The sequence below is a fragment of the Callorhinus ursinus genome, unplaced genomic scaffold (genome assembly GCF_003265705.2).
Source record: "Callorhinus ursinus isolate GAN/ISIS: 27379988/994484 unplaced genomic scaffold, GSC_fseal_2.0 scaffold14, whole genome shotgun sequence".
NCBI lineage: Eukaryota > Metazoa > Chordata > Mammalia > Carnivora > Otariidae > Callorhinus > Callorhinus ursinus.
The window spans coordinates 41,177,153-41,198,958 of record NW_027397076.1 but is presented as its reverse complement, the minus strand read 5'-3'; the positions used below and the strand labels follow the sequence as shown (position 1 = coordinate 41,198,958).

The 21,806-nt window shown below is 32.0% G+C and overlaps 1 protein-coding gene across 9 annotated transcripts in view; it reads left to right on the top strand.

Annotated features, from left to right (window-relative positions):
• Window positions 1–21,806, top strand: part of USP15 (ubiquitin specific peptidase 15) — a 114,166-nt gene that overhangs the window by 66,914 nt on the left and 25,446 nt on the right. For 2 of the 9 annotated variants that reach the window (XR_003210346.2, XM_025882762.2), the window contains exons 7-8: window positions 295–381; window positions 6,703–6,847. Coding sequence is in view for 4 of the 9 variants with exons in the window: in XM_025882762.2 (XP_025738547.1) it covers window positions 295–381; window positions 6,703–6,847 (232 nt within the window). In the remaining 5 variants the exon portion in view is untranslated. Of the gene's footprint in view, window positions 1–294; window positions 382–6,287; window positions 6,453–6,702; window positions 6,848–11,079; window positions 11,180–21,564; window positions 21,711–21,806 lie in introns of those variants that run through there. The other 7 variants (XR_012380760.1, XR_012380759.1, XR_012380761.1 and 4 more) reach the window with 7 other exon arrangements.

Genomic DNA, 21,806 nt, shown 5'->3' with positions numbered 1-21,806 from the left:
CTGAACTCAGAAATGGATGTATTGAGTCCGAAGATTTATAGGAATAATAAATACCAAGTTGTATATTTAATTTGATAAATTTCTTTTGAAAATAATTCCCTTTTGTACCATTATTCTTTATATGAAAAAATACATAGGAAATAGAAAAACAAGGATATATAGTGATTTTGCTCATGAATCTGTTTTCCAGCATTCATTTACTACATACATTGTCATCTGTTCTTTTCTTTATTTCATAATTAATTTCAAAATTCAGCATTTTTTATCTAATTTAACATTTTCATATTTTTAAAGGTCCCCAGGTGCATCCAATTTTTCAGCTTTACCAAAGATCTCTCCTTCATCTCTATCAAATAATTATAACAACATCAACAACAGAAAGTAAGCACTGAATCTTAAAAACTCTTTGTTTAATTGATCGCCCTATTGTGGTTTCAAAAATCTCTTGTATCTAAAACATAGGATAAAAGTCTTAATGCATTAAAATTGAATTTTCTTTTAAATTACTGATCAGTTCTTCTAGGAGTAACTTTACAAGAAAGAAAGCACAGTTATAAACTTCTTGATTTAATACATATACTACAATAATCCACTAAAAGAAAAATAAAGTACTTTCAGAATTTTACTTTTTAAACACTATTGAAAATATATACAGAAGTCTATTAGAACTCAGTTTTTTAGTAAGAGTGTAAATTTCAGATGTCATTTGAGAGCTAGATATATAATCACCTATAATCTGTAGTATTTTTTTTTAGAGTATATATCAGTGATTCTCACCTGGAAAGCATACACAAATTTTTATGTTTTATCAAAAAGGCAATCACTTTTTCTTTAAAAAGTTTAGAGAAACAATTTCCTTGCCCCATCATGAATCAGAATCTCAGAATTTATGAAAGTTACATGAAAGTGTATGCTATATTGCCATAAGAAAAAAGTTTAAAAATCACTTGGGCTTCACTATAATGTCTGACATGGGTATATTACCTTGAAGGTACATTACCTTGTCATGGTTTGTTGTTTTTTTTTTTATAGAAAAGGATAAAAAGAAAGCTTTTATTATTTGTGATTAGTCCAGTCAAATCAGGGGAAGAACTTTAATCTAGAGATGATTATCTTTTTATTATTTCTTGAATATATACATTACATTGTTGTTTAATTTTTAGGTTAACTCTATGTAGTTAAATATTTGCACTACTTCTCCAGTTCATAAATGGCATCTGATTTCCTAAAGAGTAAATTTGGAGAGACTAAGGCTATTTGTGAAATAATTTTTAAAATAACATCATTAATTGCATTTGTAGGTTTAGTTAATTTTCCCTTAAAATTCATTTCTGGTGTGGAGAGAGGGCTTGACAAAATAATTTTTAATGTACACCTAGATTATAAATATATAAGAACAGCCGAAATAATTTTGGAAAGGAAAATGAGAAGGATTAATCCTACCAAATATCACAACCTGTTGTAAAGATAGTAAGAATTCAAACAGCATAGTAGTGACCCAAGAATACATCGACAGATCAGTGAAATGGAAAAGACAGTCCAGAAACAGCCCTTTATACATAAGATCAGAAAACACTGTAGACTAATGGAGAATGAGCAGATTATCCAAGAAATTTTGTTGGGAAAATTGGATTACTATTGAGAATTTCTCTTTAAAACTTTATATTAAATTGACTTTTTAATTGTTAGGCATACAAAAATGAAAAGGCAAATAAATGGAAAAAAATACTTGCTACAAATGACAAAGGATAAATATTCCTAATATATCAAAGTCATAAAGATCAGTGAGAAATTTTCTAAGACAAGTAGACAAATGGGCAAATGATACAGCAGGCAATAAAAGCAAAATAATTAAAATATATAAACATTTTAAATACTAAAAATTCACAACTAACTACAGATGTGTAAATTAAAACCATAAAAACTCCATCCACTTCTCTCCACTTCAGTCTCACTGGTAATGATACTTATTCTTGCAAGGGTTTCGTTTGAGTGGTTGGAGTATTAGTCCAACTTTTTAGAAAAGAATTTACCATGTGTGTCAAGATTTAAAACATTAATTGCCTTATTTTAATAATTTATAAAAAGACATGTGTATCATAGTGTAATAACATTACATTATCGTGTAATAGTGAAATATCAAAGATGTTATGAATATCCAAACTTGGAATGTAGTATGTTCCTTACTACTTAAAAATGTATGTCCACAGGCAAAAAAGTGAAAGGAAATACCCCTATAATCTGGTTTGTATTTTATATGGTATCTTTTAATTAAATTCATCAAAAGTAATTTTTTCATGGGAGATAAAATACTTCTTGTGTTTCTACCAGTTGCAGATGCTCCCACATTTACTATAAAAGAATTCAGTTCCTGGTATAACACATATTTATAGTTATTCTTCGGAGAAATTTTTAACATTGTATGTAGACTGCATTGAACATAGACTGTATTGGGACCTTTTGACTGGAGTCGTCATATTAGTATATGTGGTCTGGTGTGTTTCTGTTTCTGTCTTAATTTCCCTCCCATAGTAAAAATATGATGGTATAATCGGATCTTAAAACCTCTGGCTGCAGAAGATACTGGGAAAGGAATTGAAGTATTTTCTTAAGTTTGAAATATGTTTAATGATTCTACTTCTATGGCTAGATTATATTTTTAGCTATTTATATTTGTTTATTTTAGGCACTAAAATAGTCCTTTCATAATAGGAAATTTTTATAGCCAACAGCTACTGAAGTACCACCATGCTCAAAAGTAAAGCTTTAAAAGTAAAGCTTACTTTATTATAAAATGCTCCTAGAAGTCTTAACTGTGTTTTTTACAAAAAAAAAAAACAAAAACAAAGCCTGCAATGTTAGACTTGTGCGCATGGAAGTAATTAAGGTACATCATTATTGTAGTTTAAAAGTTGTACATGATAAGACATATTTTGTTTTAACTGTATGTTTTTACTGAATGATCTGTTCCCCATCCCAAGGCAAGCATGAATAAAATTAGGTTCAATGTAAATAAATAAATAAATAAATAAATAAATAAAAGTAAAGCTTAACTTTCTTAGTAAAGAACAAAATTTAAACATTTGTAAAATGGAAAGTTTTTTAATTTGAATTTGAATTAACACTAATTATTTTGAATTTGAATTAATATTTGGATTAATATTATAATAAATTATTTCACATAAAATTTATTTCTTTCCATTCAACTTGTAGAAATAAGTGGGAGTTTGAGACTTATTGTGGAAGTAGCATAGTTTCTTTAAAAGTATGTAAAATGGGTAATGACCTTTTTTAGATTAAGTGCACTTTTGAAACATCATGTAAATGGAAATATTCTACAAGTGTCAAAGTATATACTAAAATCAGTAGTTATGACTTACAAGTTATATGAAATTATCTACAAATTCAAGACTTGAATTAAACTGATACATTACTAAGATAAAAAGTTTTCACTTCCAGAAATAAGGATATTAGTCATAAAGATAATAACAAAGTATATTTAGAATTATTTCATATAAATTTAATAAAGCTTTTATTAAAGACTAATATTATGAAGAATCAGTTGTTTACTCTGATGTAGTAATTTTACCTGCTAGTCAATACAGTATTTGTTTTTGCCTCAAATTATAATTTAAATTCATTTTTAATATGCGCCAGTTTCTTTCTCCTTTTGTTCCCTGCATTTTTCTGTCTTGCTACATTTGCTTTGATATAACACTGCCTTTAAAAAATCTTTTTTAATGTATGTGTTTTCGCAACTCTTGGCATTCCACATCAGAGCACATTTCTATTTTTATGTTAATTAATTTAAAGCTCTTTTATTTGAAATGGAAATGACTCCCTGTAAGAGATTAAACTATGAAAAAGAACTTGATTTTGGAGACTGCCAGAGCTAGCCAGCCATATGGCTCTTTGCAAGTTACTTGCTGAAAGCATCATTCATTAACTGCAAAATGAGCAAAATTATAGTTATGAGGATTAAATTATAGATTTATAATACTTATAATGTCAAATATAAGTGCTAATTGAAAAGTCAATCTGAAATTTACCAAAAAATAAGTTACTTTGATTTTCAATGTATCTTCATTTAGGGTGATAGTTTATAATACAGAATTAATGTAGTATAATACTAAAATTCTCATTAAGATTACAGGCATACTTATTTATTTTTGCAAAATAGCACAGCCGTAGAGGATAAGGACTAGCTTGCCATCTTTAGGAAAAAAATAGTCATAGGCCTAGGTTTCCCTGTACCTTGCTGAAGTGTTTTAAGAACTCCTGGTTTTGGTATTTTCCATTACTTACTTTAATATTTGAATTAGGAAGCACATAACGTGGGTTACAAGTGGCCAATCAATAGAGTATTAAAATATTTTAAATTTATCAGTTTTTATTATTATCATTGAGCATCTAGATTGTCTCAGTCTTTGGGCAAGGCTTATATTTACTTTGTCACTTAAACTGAAATGTAGATATCCTCTAAGATTCAAATTTTAAAAGACAAACTGCTTTTGCAAGTAAGTTTTTGTTCATTTCTCAGTAAATAAAAATCCCTATCCCAGCAAATTCCATCCTGTTGCCACTAAGAAGAGAAGAGCTTCCAGCATCTATTTGTGTTACTAGTGGCAGAGACAGATATCTGAATATGTACTTAAGGAATAAGCATGTAAATGTGCTTTTTTAGTCTTTTCACTTTGTGTGTGTGTGTGTGTGTGTGTGTGTGTGTGTGTGTGTGTGTGTGTGTCTAGGCATGAGTATGCATTTGAACATAGTGTACTCTGTTCAAATTTTATTATAATTTTATATCTGGAATTATGTGTGGGTTTGTTTTTTTGTGTGTGTGGCGAATGGGTAGGAAATGCAGGCCTTCCATTTTTGTATATAGAGACCTTGATTTTTAGCACTTCTTATAGGAATAAAAGAAAAACAGGATTTAGCTTTTTGTTACATGTCCTCAAAGTTAGATTCGAAAATCCAGTCATCAATCACTGAGTGAACATATATTGAATTGCTAATAGGTGTCTTGCATTTTAGTCGTTATTGGGAATATAAAATATGAATCGTAAGGTTAGTGATCTGGATCATATACTGCTTATAAGAACTATGATTATTCAGAACCTGGCAGAAACAATGAACAGTCAGGCCTCTGTGGCCTAAGTAACTTGGGAAATACGTGTTTCATGAACTCAGCTATTCAGGTAGGTCTTTCCAAAGTGAAACTCACATGTTTCATGGAAATCAGCAATAAAAGAAGAGTAGAGTTTTACATATCAGAACAAAACAAAACAAAGGATGCTTGAGCCTATTTTTTGCTTTATACTTTTTTTTTTTTTTTTTTTTAGTATCAGGAGGTTTTGCTTCTTTGAGTCTGGGAACTGGTCTTTTTGTTTACGTTTGGGGTATGTTCTTAAAAATGTAAAAATATTATTAGGTTAGCATTGTATGTGTAGTTTTGGATTATTGTAGTTCTGTTTTACCTGTGTAGTTTGTTGAGGGTGTGTGTGTGTGTGTTTACTAAAGGCTTTGTTATAACTGGCAGTAGTACAATTCTCTTAAACTGTTAAAATAATAAAGTGAAAGTATAGAAGCTACAATAGAAAGTATTTGAAATTATAAGTAAAAAATATTTTTAAAAAAGAATACCAGGAATAAATTGTAGCCAATTGAGATTATCAGGGTTACTAATTAATCATGTTTATTTGTAACACTGTATTCTTTTATTTGAATCGTGATTTGCTTTTAGCATGACCTTGATTCTCATTCAGGTTTGTTCTCATGAATTAAAAAAATGATTGAAAATACGGTTTTGAATTATATCTGAACTGTCTATTGTAAATATTTTATTATAAGATAACCTATTAAAAATTAAGGAAGAATCCATCCTTTTCCACAAAATTATTTTTTTATTATATGTAGAAAGAAAGAGGGACAATTTAACTTATTGATTAACTAAAATTACTCTGATCTCGAAGGTTGAAAATTATATAGCTTTTTTTAAGATTAATATTTATAATGCTGATAGTCCAGATTATCCTAAGGTTATATTCATCTAGGTAAAAAACTACATTTTCTAACAAACTGGAAGAAAGAAAAGGCAAATACTGGAATGTACTTGCTTAGAATCATTTCATTTTTGCAGCCCTGATCACCCCAGACTTTTTTTTGCATTTGAATACTAGATTTTGCTGGTCTAGCATAGAAACTATAAATAGAATCTTCAATGCATCACACCAGTGATGTCACAGAGGCCTTGGAAATCTCTGCTCTCACCTGTAACTAAAGTACAACTCCTCCTGTTTCTACTGTTCTCATTCTGTTACAGTAGCAGGATGTAAAAGGGACATAAATGAGATGATTTATTGCTGCGGGTGGTGTTTAAAATCTGAGTGTTTTAAATTTGATGGAGCAGTGAAGAATGGAGCGAGCTGTGGAGCTGCTCCAGCTAATCAAGGGTAGAAAGATATAATAGTGGTTTGTATTGGTTGGTGTGGCATATGTATGCAGTGATTTTGTTGATTGGATGAGAAGTATCAAGGGGTTATTTTGATTTAGGTTCATGTCTTTAAAAGTACATGTTAATTTTTTTAATAAAAAAATTTAATGACTGACCACCTATCTCAAATTGGTTTGAAGTACTCTGCTCATATAACTATATTGTAATAATTGGCTGCATTATGAAATATATTCTTTGTTTTCTTCCAGTGTGAAAAACTCAAATTATTGTCTCCCATCATATACTGCTTATAAGAACTATGATTATTCAGAACCTGGCAGAAACAATGAACAGCCAGGCCTCTGTGGCCTAAGTAACTTGGGAAATACATGTTTCATGAACTCAGCTATTCAGGTAGGTCTTTCCACAGTGAAACTCATATGTTTCATGGAAATCAGCAATAAAAGAAGAATAGAGTTTTACATATCAGAACATGAGTATTATATATGTTTTGAGAGTTTCTGTTTTCATGGAAGATTTAAACATGCATGTTTGAGTCATTCATTCTAGTGCTAGTAGAATATCGATATTATCAAGTTCCTCAATTAGGTGGCATATGATTGATTACCACATGGTAGAAGATTAACTATCACTTTATGCAAAAAATATAATTTCAAACAGAAAACCTAGGCTCTCTGAAAAGAAAAACCGAGTGAGATCATTCCTTTATATTTTCAGTAGAACTGTCATGGGTTTTTGGACATTGGTGGGAATGTTAGAGAATAAATCTTTCATGGTCACCAGTTCTCTAACTCCAAATAAATTTATTTTTAAATCTTTTTTTTTTTAACCTTAATGTGAAATTAAGATTTTTTTTAATGAGAAAATTTTATGAACTTTCTTTTGCATACATATTTTAACAAATCTTACTTTCCCTTAAAGATCTTTTTAATTTGGGGATATAATTGATCATTGCCCCTTTTTTCCCTTTGTCTCTCCATGGAGCTTCCCTTTTCCTCCTGCTCTGTCTATACCCTCTTGAAGCTTGTTGAATATTTATGTCTTTGATCGACTTTGAAGTAATGAGATCTATATGTTTTTTTAATATCACTGTCACTAATTATAAAATTAGAGATGGTTATTTCATTTCCCTTTTACAAATAGAATTCTGCATTTCAAAAAGCCCCAAATAATGGTATGCTATTTTTGATACTTCAGTTTTAACCTTTTGGGGGGGTTGGGTTTTTTTGCAAATTCTGAAATTTTATTTTTAAATCTGTAATTTTCTTTTCTCAATTCATATTTTAATACTGAATCTCTAATGCCTAGGAGGCATCCTCCAGAGATAATAGATTAAATACAGAGTATAGATTAATTAAGAACATTATTATAACTTTTTCACTATCTGAGAATAGTATAGGACTCTTTAACCATCCAAAATCCAAAATTCTAAATAATGCCTTTTGTACATTGGCATTAATACATTTGTATCCTAAATTAACCATTGTCTTTACAGTATTTTTTGGAAAATTAGAATTTAATTTTCAAAATTGTCTAGACCAGGAATTGGCAATCTTTTAGAAATGCGTAGGGGACATAATTACTTAATTTCTGATTTCTTGGTTTAAAGTTGATCCACTCAGAAAATAGCCTTTCTGTTCCAGCAGATACTGTGTAGGGTTAATAAACTCTTCCTTTAAACCTTTGATGATTAATATTATTTATGCTTTAATGTGAATTACTTAATTCAAAATTATTTTTCTAGGATCCTAGTGCTAGTTAAATAAACAATTTTTAAAATTTTTTATCTTTATTTTTCTGGGAGAGGAGAAAAGGAACTCATCTGAGAAGAGCAAGCCAAAACATACTATGATTCTGGCAGCTATTTAGATATCAGGGTAAAGTGTGTGGGTGCTGAGCTTTCAGAGATAGGTACAGGCCAGACAGATTGTAATTTTATTTGGAAATCTATGGGACTATTCTACCTGACCACTGAAAATCATCTGTAGTACCATCTCTGGAAAGTGTTTTATATAAATGGTGGTTACATCAGTACCAGAAAACTCTTCTTAAATCACCAAGTCATATTAATTTTTAGGTAACTCCTGTCCTGGCACTGCCAAAATTATTTTGGTTCTAGACGCTTGATAAAGCTTGAGAGGTTTTGTTTTGTTCTGTTTTGTTTTTAATCTAAAACCAACCTTGGTGTTTTCTTATAAGGATTAAGAAAATACTTTAACAGCCTAGGCATTAAAAATTTGAGCTGGTCAGAAGAAAACAAGAGTTAATGTTCATGCTAATCATTCAGAAGCAGCTCTGGCTTTCATTCAAACTGAATTCCTTCTAAAGGATTATTACGTTCTAGTTTCCTGTGCCTTTAATACAGTCTTATTTAGTGTTTTGTCTCCAGATGGTTAACTATAATTTCTTAAAAATGAGTATTAAAATTAAATCTTCTGATCACTTCTGTTGAGCTGGATTTGGCATTTGTTGAACTTTCTTGTATATGTTTAAGGTATCAGAAACTTCATTCTATTAGTTATTGCCTCACTTCAAAACAGTTTTATTACAATAAATTTGTAAATCTAATGCTGACCCTCTCTTAATATATATCGCCTTCACATGTTCCATTTCAACTGAAATTAGAGCCATAAGAGGGAGGTTTGTTAGCCAGGAGGGTGATAGTTTGTTACTTTCTGGTAATAATCATAAAGTAAGAAAAATTTTAGATGAAAACTTCAGGGGTTTTTTAAGCAGTGGATATTATTTCATGTCTGTGTCTTGGCTGGAAACTGTACTTTCGCTAAAATCTCCAATCACTTTGGGCAAGAGAAAAAAACTGAGTTTTTATTTTTGCTACTTTTGACTTTTAATTCAAATCCACAATGAAAAAAGCTATTACTTCAGTTTTATTTTCTTAAAGTTTCTATGATTTTTGATTGATTTAGATGTTCACTCTGAAGCTGAAAACTCACCATTAAAGGGAATACAAAATGATTTCGGTAGCCTTTATCCCTGTTTCATGAACATGCATGTAAGTTGTTAGGTCCACAGATGAAAGAGGTTAAAGATAACTAACAGAGTAGATTTTTTCAAAATAATTTTTTTAGATAGTCTCCTCAATTATCCTTTTTTTTTAAGTTTCCTTGTAACTTCTGTGAAACTGAAGAGAATTCATGAACTTCAGAAAATATTTCTACTGACAATTTGAATTTCAGTGTGATTTCTTGTATTCAATAATCCTAAAAAAATACATAGATATTTAGTACCTCGGGCAGTATGATTATTGATATATCTAAAGAAATATGTGTAGGAAGCATACCTACTTTTTGTATGTGAGAATGGATTATGCTTATTAACCCATCAGTAGCCTTGAGGTAATGAAACCTTTTGATTGCTTATGGTTAAAAACTAAGTGGCACCAATCTGAGTGTGATTTTAATATTATTAGTTACATTAGTTTAATATTATTAGTTACATGGCACTGTCATCAAAAATGTGAATATTTGTATTCAAGGTTTTCTCTGATGTAATGGTATGAATGAATATTAAATATTTTTGATGAGAATAGGTACTGCCATATAGTTTTAATTTATTAAGCTAATATTTATTGAATATGAAACATATGAGAAACTTTGGAAATAGATCCTGACCTCATGAGGATTATAGTCTAGATAATTGTGATTTTCACACTTTTTGCCTTTTAGTATGAGAATCTTTTTTTTTTAATTATTACTATGAAAAGTTTAATTTTATCCTCAATATTTAAACAGATGTAGTGAAGTCGTTTTGGTTGGGTAAAGGGTGTAGAGTCCCATCGGCCTTCTCTTACTTTTCCTTAATGGCCCCAGAAGCATTCTCATGGGATCCAAGGACTCTAAGGAACAGTCTAAAAACTATGATATAGGAAGAAAAAAAAGAACACATTAAAAATTAATAATACAGATTAGGAGCACTGGTTATGGAGTTACACTGCTTGGATTGAAAACATGTCTCTCTTATTTATTATCTGTGTTACCCTATATAAGTTATTTCCACAATTCATTTTTCTCACCAGATGAGGAAAATATTAGGACCCATATTTCATGGGGATTAAATGAGTTGAAGAATATAAAGTAACTAAAACATCATAAATGAATAGGCAGTAGGTTGGTACTTTGTTTTGTTTCAATTCAACGGGCTAAGCAGAGTAACTGGAAAAAGTCTACTTTTGATAACCCCTCTATTTGTTCTCCTTTCCTACAAGTCTCATTTCACCTAGTGAATGAAGAAAGAATTGATTGTATTTTTAACTCTTTTTCACTTAGTATTATTGCAGTAATGGTATTTATCATCTCCATTTTTGAACAGTGTTAGTTTCCTCTCCCTAGGCAAACCAGTAGGCAAGTGTTTGTGCATATTCAGTCTTCAGAGAATTCAAAAATCATGATTTCAGGTTACCCCTGGCCTCGGCCTCCTGAGTAGTTATGATTGCAGACACCACCATGTCCCAGTGGTACAAATAAGTTAACAAAATAGTTTTCTAATGCCCTAAATCTTTGAGAGAATGTCTAGTTTTAAAATTTCGCATTATTGGAGGTAATTTTAATTAGCATCAGTTGAGTAGATTGAGGAGCACTCCAACCCTTGTCTTTTTCATTGTCAAGGCCTAGGAGGCTCATGATTGGCTTCCTGGAAGAAGCAACTCTGCAGATGGATTTGAAGCAGGGGAGTGATATGGTCTTTTCCACTGGAAAGCAGCATGGCGTAAGATGGTTGTTTTCAAACTCTTTATTTGGAAGTAATAGGGCTTCTTACTCTAGGAAGTCATTGAAAAAAATGATAGTAATCAAGAATCTGTTCATTATTCCTGTCATACAGTGTACAATCAGTTGGGATTCCAAGCATTTTTAAAGTCAACTTTTTTTTAATGATCTGTTGGGTTAGGAAAAAATCTATTCAGTAAATTCAAAAGGATGCTAAAGCTTAAAGCTTTTTTAAAAAATTTAGAATGAGTAATACTACACAGAAAACATTTTTTTAAGAAACTAAATTCTTATTGTAAAACAGTGGAAAAGTCATTACTGAAGCTCTTATTTCTATGTTGTAGTACTTTATAGCTTTGCATATGATTAAATTTAATGCTGTTCTGCTGTCACCCTGAGACATTCTTTTTGCATTATTGGAACACCAATTCTTAGAAGTCCAGATTAACATGAAGCTTTCTAATTTTATTCAAATTAACCAAATTTATAGTTAATAAATTAAAATAGTTTTCATCAAAAAAAGAATCATTTGACCCGAGACATAAGAATTTTAAAAAATAGTTTAGGATCTTGAAGAAAATTACTTCTTCTGATAAACTGAGAATATAGCTAAAAATTCAAATACTTCTTCCTAGGGCAGACTTTTTAAAAATTATAAATGACATACAATATGATATTAGTTTCATATATGCTACATAGTGATTTGATATTTTTATATGTTACAGAATGATAACCATGATAGATGTAGTTACCATCTGTCACCATACGAAGTTATTACAAAATTATTTAGCTATATTCCCTATGCTGTACTTGACACTAATCCAGGAAATTAAACTCACTTATTTGAGTTCCTATATTTGCCAAAAATTACATGGCACTGTCATCAAAAATGTGTTTAATCATCTATCAAATGACAACTCAGTTGGGTCTTCTTTCCATTTTGATAAAAGTAAAGAAATGGAAACGACCTTTCTTGTATTAGAACCATTCACTTTCTCAACACAGATCCCAATATTTTTACTTTTCCCTTTATTTGAACTAGGGTAAGAGAGAAGTATTCCTTCTTTTAGAAAGAGACAGGGGGCTGGGAAAGGAGAACCTGAATTCTCAGGCATATTATTTTGGGGAAGAGTATATATAGCATAGTTCTCTAAGAATATGGTTTTCATAACTGCGGGAGACGTGGTATCTCTAAAAGCATGACTTTTGCACCTATGTAACTTGGCTAATTGTGATTTCTTGTCATGAAAACATGCCTTTCTTAACATCAGATACTGAAGGGAATCTTATTTTGGCATTCTTCATATTTTCTGAATTACCATTATAAATATCTCTAGGATTAATGCCTCTATTTCTGAATTAGTATAGACTTAAATGTTTTATGTGCCCCTAATTCTGTATTAGGGAATGACGTAAGTATAGATTAGAGAAAAACACAGGGATTTCAAGGAGTTGTAAATAATTACACCTGATTCTAATACAGAATTGTTTTTACAGTACTCTGGCAGATCAACACCAGTGTACATATACTCACTAGATAGGATTACTTACATATACTCACTAGATAGGATTACATCTTACGACAGCAGTTAACATAGTCAGACTGAGGTATCTTGTATTGATTTAAGATTTTTTTTTTAATTTTTAAGTAATCTCTACACCCAACATGGAGCTCGAACTCAGAGCCCTGAAATCAAGAGTCGCATGCTCTACTGACTGAGCCAGCCAGGGGCCCCTCTTGTATTGATTTTAATAACTGTTGAAAGGATATTTATTTGTAGTTAAAGGAATATGTAAGAAATGTCAGTCTCTATAATAACTACAAATTTGCTCCCCTCCAAAAAAAAACAAAGGGAACGTGGTTCCAAATTTACTTCTTTCACCCAAAAATCAAAATAGTTTATTTTCTTGAGGTCAAAATGCTTTCTAAGATCTATTTCCTCCTTTATTAAATATACAATAATATCATTCAATACTTTATAATTAGAAGATTCTAAAATGTGTCATGCTAATATTCTAAATTATAAATTGCTATTACTGAATAGTGTCACTAGGAAATACAGGATATTGGACTGATAGAGCCTTAGGAAAAGGAAAGGCATGCTAAATCCCTTTGACGGGCTTGTTTTGTTGTCTGTTTGTCTATTTGTTTTAATGTATACATTTAAATTCTGGTCAACTGAGGCTGTGCTGTATTTATTACTAAAAAGTCCCTAATCTACTGGACTTTTTTTCTTTTAATATCTTAAAATCACCTTTCTATTTTAGTTTGTGAGTAGAAATAGTTTGTGATTATGCTTATTGCTCATGAACAACTTCATTAATGTTGTCACTTTGCAAATAATTGCTTAGTTCAATATTCTTTTAATACTGTATTTATGGAATCCAGTTGCTAAGTATTATCAATCAGTCCTTACAGTGATTTGTAAACTATGCTATACTGGGTAGGGAGAGGGTCAGTGAGTTGGTACTGAAAACCATTGCTTAATTAATAATAATATTTAAAATAAGTTACTGATTCTCATAAACTCACATTACAAAATTAACAACCCAGTAACGAACCTGCAGCCTGAGAACAGCAGTACCCTTCTTTGCATAGTGCAGGTTTTTCATATCATTGTCACTTTATTTCCTCTTCACAGAGGTCTGTCATTTAAGGCATAAGGTATCCTTACTTCACTGATGAGAAAACTGAGGCAAGGAAAGTTTAAGTGACTTGTCATTCACTAGGACAAGTTAATAAATGAATTAAAATTGAGTTATTATTCAAAGCATTCTGAGGTGATGTATCTTTCAAAATGACACTAATCAACTTGTAAGAAATGCATAAAAATGTTTTGTTTTATTGTGGTCAAATATACTTAACAAAATTTACTATTTCAATCATTTTTAAGTGTACAGTTCAGTGGCATTAAGTATATGCAGATTGTACAACCATTAACAGTGTTTTTATGTTTATGTCAAATATATGGCCCCCTTAATACAAGATGCTCCCATGAAGTAATGTAACTGTTGTATGTATCAAAACAGTTTCCTAGGAGGTTATATACATACTTACTCATTTGATAGTAAGAGTGTTCAAAACATTTTAAGAACCCCTTTTGGAATTACTTTCCCTTTTCATAGCTTTGATGATGAAATTGATTTTCAAAAACCTGAAGTTATTCAGAGCATCATCCTCAGAATTTTATAGGCGGTCAAGCTGGGTAATTTTTTTTAATCAAATATACTTGTGAAGTCATCCGTTCATTTACTCAGCACATAGTTATTGAGGGCCTACTAAGTTCCTTTCACTCTCATAGGCACTTATTACACCATTGTGAGCAAAACAGTATTTGTTTCCATGGAACATAATCTAGTAGAGAAGATGAACATTAAATCGTGAATTATGAAAGCATCATGAAGAGGAAAAATGGGGTGCTATGAGTAAATAACAAGAACTTGGATAGTACCTACTTTATACTGGGTGTCATACTTTCCAGAAGTAACATTTGAACTCTGACCAAAGAATGGGTATGAGTTAGGCAGGTGAGAGTTGAAGCTAGATGGAGCAGCAACATGTGCAATGCCTCTAGGACAGGCAAGTTTGAGGAACCAAAAGGTGAGGAACCTATATAATAATATTTGAAGGGGAGTGATATAAAATCAGTCAGAACCTTGCCTACTCTATCTACAGTAGTAACTGCCCTCCCCACATTCCATTCATGATTCATAACCACCTCACATGCTCTCTATATATATTTAGGTTTTTGTTGTTGTTGTTGTTGTTTGGTGGGCAGCAGAGCAAAGTTTATTGAACGACAGTAAAGTAACAGTAGAAAGCCCCCGAAGAGGAGGGGGACCCAAGAGGTTGCCCTGTATTTGGGGTTTTTTGTCTGTCTGCCTTTGCCTACTCCAAACGCACACACAGATGCTTGCTCACACACACACACACACACACACACACACACACACATTCCATGAGCTCAAGGCCTTTGTTTTAGTCACTCTTATAGCCCCATTTATCTGTCTGCCCCCCCACCTCTCTCACACATGATCACATTCTCACATGTTCTATGAGCATAGGGGCTTTGTTTTAGTCACTGCTCTAGCCCTATTACCTAGAACAGTGTTTGACATGTAGAAGGCACTCAAATTAATGAAAAGTGAGGGAAATCACGTTTGTCTCTAGTGTCTGGCTTGTGCATCATAGTTATAACCATTTAATGAAATTGGAGTGATGGTAGGAGGGGCACAGTAGCAGGAGTAGACTTGGGGTAGGGAGAAGAATATGAGTTAATTTTAGGCATGTTCAGTTTGTGATGCCCATGAAACATCCAAGTTAGATACATCATAGGCAGATGGATATTCTGATATAGAATACAGACCAGAGGCTTAGGTTAGTAATAGAAATATGGTTGCTTGTAGATGATACTTAAAATCAGGGATGATTGCATCTAAATGAGGGCATCTTTGAAAAATAGGTCGCAGGACTAAGCCTTACAGTACAGCATTTGAGTGGAGGAAAGACACTACTGTTGCAATGGGAGAAAAGAAGATTGTTTGCAAGTAGTTTCTAGATTTTGTAATGACTTCTATTATCCTAAAAATACAAGACCAGGTTATTTGCTAAGAATTAAAGAGTGAGATTGCTTGGCAGTACTGAGATCTCATTTGAGGCTGAAGATCGATCAATTCAGAATGGTGGAAATGTATTCACTTGAAATTTTCTCTAGCAGTGTTCAGCTACATGGTGCATAGAATAGATGACTGGGTTCATATAGTAAGTAATTGGGTTCATTTAGGGTTGGAGAGAGAAAAGGGCAAAGGAATTAAGAGCTACTAAACTAAATTTTCTTGTTTTCATTGGGCTAATTTATTTAGCTAATCCAACAAGCAACCATTGAGTCTCTACTATGTGCCAAGCATTGCTCTAGCCATTAGTAATAGAGTTGAAAAAGACAATGCCCATAGTCTAGAAGTTCATGGTGTAGTGAATGAAAAAAGACATAAATAAATATGATACACTATGTGATAGGATAGAAAGCTTCATCAGCCAAATGTTGTGGAAGCAAAGAAAAGAGAGCTCTTGGGAAATAAGTGAGGCTCCACCAAGGAGGTGACTTCTGAGTCGGGCCTTGATTTTGTTTGGTAGAGTATGTTATTTGTAATGACTTATGTTTTGTTCATTTGGTCATAAAAATAGCAATGAATTACCAGAGGTACAAAGATATCATCATAGCTCATACTTATTCCATATTTTTCCACCACAGAAATCCCTACATTAGAAATCTATTTTACCATAGCAAAAAACACATTGTTTATACATAAACACATATTGGCACCCCTTGTATGCTAGATATTGATGCTTTTTCACATGTATGCCAGCTCTAAAGAGAAGTACCTAAAATATTTTGAGCAATGACAATATCAAGAGAATAAACATACAGCCTTCTAAAGTAATTAAATCAAAGATGATGTTCATTTGAATTTGAAGGGTTTACTAGAAAATCACAGCTTTATAACCATGTCATGTATAATTAAAAATAAAAACTCTGGTCTTCATTTAGAGAGATTTTGCTTTGAATATAAACTGAATCATTGACACATATATTATTAATATACATACACATGTGTATATTCATTATGTATATATGAATGTATTTTTTTTTTTTACAGATTTGTTATATAATTGAGGTATTAATGATTCTTCAATAATTACCCAAGGCCATTCTAAGTATTAAATACTTTGACAGAAAAAGCTTTCAGGGGGCGCCTGGGTGGCTCAGTCATTAAGCGTCTGCCTTCAGCTCAGGTCATGATCCCAGGTCCTGGGATCAAGCCCCGCATCGGGCTCCCTGCTCAGCAGGGAGCCTGCTTCTCCTCTCCCACTCCCCCACTTGCGTTCCCTCTCTCGCTGTCTCTCTCTCTGCTAAATAAATAAATAAAATCTTAAAAAAGAAAAAGCTTTCAGTAACTGTTTTTAAAAGAAATTACAAATTTTTTACCAAAATGTTACTAATTGTTTATAAGGAATTTCTTAATAGTAAGATACAACGTATCTTAAGATTCCTTTTATACTCACTGAGTACCATACCTAAAGTGTCTCTGTCATCACAATTATACCACCATCTTCCTAGGGACCTCTGCTGTCTTCCCTGAGACTTGTTCCATTAATCATCATATCATTGTTACAGACTTTTAACTCTACCTCTTCACTGTGTTTCTTTAAGCATATATACATGGTCAAGTCCTTTTTTCTTTAACGGGGGGGGGGGATGAGGAAGGGAGTAAAGAGGACTCCACCTTGAAAACTGAAAATAATGGTCTGTGCTTTCTCCCTACTTTTTCATCTCCCATTCAGTAGTCTTCTGAGTCATAGCAATAATAGTTACAAGTATGGATTTTGGAACCTGACTGCTTGGATTCAAATCCTAGTTCTGCTACTTAGTTGTATGATCTTGGATAAAAAACTTCTTAGTTTCTTCGTACTGCTTTTGAGAAGATCATTCTTGTTTGCAGGGTTCTTTGTAGCCTCTTTACCTTTGAGAAGGTGACACCCACTTTAATTGACAAATCCCAAACCTGTCTCAACCATAATTTTCCCTCCTGAGTTTCCCTTCAGTATGTAACTATTAGATGGACATTTCTGCCTAGATAATACTACACTTAAACTAAATGTGTCTACTAGGGCCAAACATACTCCCCCAAGAAACCTGATCCTTTTATCTCTCATACTCCCTTAGAGTTGCAACTGTCCACCCACTAACCCAAGTCAAAAACTTGAGACTTATTACCCCAAATCCTGTTCATTCCACTACCTCTTAATGTCACTTATATCCATCTTACCTTCTACTGTCAGTACACTATTTCAGTACTTGAGCATCTTTTATATGAACTATTGAAATATGTCTCTAACTCGTATCTTTTTTCCTTCGTTTATCCTCTTCCAATCCAGTTAGTACACTGATTCCAGAGTCATTGTTTTAAAATGAAAATATAATTATGTTATCTCTTTGCTTAAAACTTGCTTCCTGTCACCTAGAGGATAAAACCCGAATGGGACCCTACCTACCTCTTTAGCCAAAACTAGAGGTTCTTGGAATTTGTTGTTTCAAACTTCTTTGTGTATACTGTTTTCTCTTCCCTGGTTGCTTTTCCCACACCTCCACCTCTCTCCCCTTTCCTCTGTTTCTTTCTTCTGGATAAATACCTATTACACAGTGAGGATCATGAAAGTAGAGATTGTGTTTGGTTTTCTTTTATATCCCCAATGTTTAGTATTATGCCAGATAATAATACATTAGAACAGTGTTTCTCACAGTGTGTCTGTGGATGAGATAGCATGGCCAGCAATAAAATAAGCATAGAGATTAAGCATAAGTGATCTAAAACTTCTCTAGATATTTGTCAGAGTAATTTTATATATATAAAATCTCATAATAAAAAAATGGGGCTTTGTTTTTTGTATGTCATTTTTTATTTCCTTTTTCTCGTTCATTTTTATTGTATTTTATGAAAGTATCAGTCTGTGATGATTTGGAAATTAAAAAAAAATTAGTTCTTTCACACAAATGGTTAGAGAAAAACTGCATTAGAAAAGATAACAGAAATGTTTAGAACTTGACCTGTCACAGATTGATATTTCTGAAACTGTCTAAACTCCAAAAGAGCACATTAATTTTAAAAAGAATTATAGCACATAGTATCTGTCTTTACTTCTTGCAACTGAAGAGTCAGAAACCTACCAATATATATAAAGTCCAAGAAATACTGTAGCTTTATGTTCCAGCAATGTAACCAATCTGATAGCTCTTGGATTGGGCTGCCATGTTAAATCACAGCTCGGCAGAGAAACCCCTACTACCATGCAAATAGTTTCTTGAATGATTTCATGGTGAATGATAGGAAAAAAGGCCTTTTAGAACATTATTTTTGTACTTCTAGAGACTCTTGAAGTAATTACCTTCTTTTCTTAATATTTGTTGAGTGATTAGATAAATTTAAAATTCTTTTTGATTATGAAAATAATCAGAAACCTTCATAGTTCATGCTGTTACATGGTATTTAAACTTCTGTTTCAACTCACCTGAAGTATTTATTGTCCGGTATGGGCCTAATGTAATGGAATGATGCAGAGAAGTATATGACATGGTGGTTTCCCTTAAAGAATATAAAAAACCAATTAAACTTTTTAGAAATTTTCTGCTATCCTTTCCTGTATGCCTTCACAGGAGAACTAAAAGATCAATGAATCACACAATTAGTAATACCCATTTATTAAAAAATGTTTCTTTACTGAATATTATGTGCAAGGTACTAAACCACTCATAAAATTTTAAAGAACCACTATTTTTTCTTAAATCCTTTGTCTTGATTGACTAAAATCGTGGCATTCATTTCATTGTGAGCCAGTTTTGTATTATTAAGGGGGTAGAGCAGATACAATACTAAATATTAAAATTGAATTCGTACACTTTAGTTCTTTAAAATATATATAACTTACATTAAAGTTTATTATAATGTTACTAGAACCATTTGTTTTTAGCTTGCTTCCTATAAACTGAATATTGAACATAAAATCACTGATTAAGTAGCCTGTTACTAAAAAAAAAAATTTTAGACAATTGCTGTTATATTCTGGTAGTTTGAAAACCTCAAATACATCTGCCTGAAAGTTATAGTATTGTTGTTAGTGTAATCATTATCACAGAAGCTTTCAAATTTATTTATATTGCAAGTAGATCTTCTAATTTCTACTTGTAACATTTAATATGAAAATTAATGGTCTCTACATAATCATAGCTTTTTTAACATTGTAAGATTTACTCACTGTCAACAGGGTAGTCTTTTTGAGAAACTTAGAATTCTCCTCCCTCAATCCAAAAATGAGAGAGAGAAATAAAAACATATTTCTTTGCTAGCCAACAAAATGTTTCTCATTAGTTCTCATCCTTCCCAGAGCTTTCATAATTCTTCATTGAATTTAAGTAGTGTATGATGAAATATAAAATTTGAGGGCAAGGGTAACAGCAGGAACTTTAAATGAAATTTAATTTTATTTAGGTCTTAAGTGTAGTGCCCAGATTAATGACAAACATTAAAATGTTAGAACAATATCCTTGTCCAATTCAAAACTGCTGCCTTTGAGGGGCGCCTGGGTGGCTCAGTCGTTAAGCATCTGCCTTCAGCTTGGGTCATGATCCCAGGGTCCTGGGATCGAGCCCCGCAACGGGCTCCCTGCTCGGCGGGAAGCCTGCTTTTCCCTCTCCCACTCCCCCTGCTTGTGTTCCCTCTCTCGCTATGTCTCTGTCTTAAAAAAAAAAAAAAAAAAAACTGCCTTTAAAACTATTTTATGTAAAATTCCAATATTTTAAGTTGAGTGTATGCCAGTGCTCTCTTTGACTTGTTGGAAGGGGAAAAAAACAGTTAAAAGTTTTTTAAGAATAAATGAATTAAAGTTATATCCACTTATTTTTTTTATTTTTATTTTTTAAGATTTTATTTATTTATTTGATAGAGACACAGTGAGAGAGGGAATACAAGCAGGGGGAGTGGGAGAGGGAGAAGCAGGCTTCCCGCCAAACAAGGAGCCCGATGCGGATCTTGATCCCAGGACCCTGGGATCATGACCCAAGCTGAAGGCACATGCTTAACGACTGAGCCACCCAGGCGCCTCAAAGTTATTATATCCACTTATATTTTACTTACCTAAATTTATTTTTTAAAGAAAGCTTGAAAAGAGATTGGAAATGAAAAGCAAAATGGAGCAATTATATTTGCTTTCCCAGAATATGTGGAGAAGCTCTAGAATTGATCTCTCACATGTAATGAGATTTGCCTTTCCTAGGGAAGAAAGTAACAACAACAACAAAAAAAATACCAAGTGTCTTAAAAATATCTCACTTTTAAAATTTACTTGATGAAGGGGTAGGCATATATTTATACTTCATCATTGTAAAAGTCTACATCACAGTTTCCTTTCTCATCCACTGTTTTTTACAGAACTAGAGCCAGTATCCCAGTATTAACAGAAATCTTCAGAATTATACAGTACCTTTTCAGAATGTTTATACTGTTGTCATGACAAACTGAAAAACAATAGCGTGGCAAATCTGAAAATTCTTATTCCATCTAATCTTAAAATCCAGGAAAAAAAATATTGGGTTATTCTAAGGTTACTTTAACCATGGATTACTTCAGGTTTTATTTTTAAATCATAAGAAAATAAAATGGTTTCCTCATTTTAGATTGGGTTTTTATTTTTAGTATTGGTTAGTTTGAAGGTTTAGCTACTTTTTTTAAAGGGTTGTTATTGGCATTACATTTTGATCAGTTACAGAATGAGTTACACAACTCAAAACTTTAGGTAATCAAAAATTAAGTTTGTTTTCTTTCCTGTTCTAGTTACCGGTTTACTAAAATAGTGAGCATACATGATCACTTGAAAATTGGGCTTCTGGAGCACCTGAACAGAAAGGGAGTGGTTCATATTCAGCATTACAAAAGACAACTTTCTCTTTTTGAAGGGGATTACTTTGGCTATTTTCCAGGTACTGGGGAAATTCCAGATTCATTACAAGTTATTGGGATGGCTATTAATTATTCATTTCCTAAAATATGTTGATTACAGACTTGAGATTTGGTTA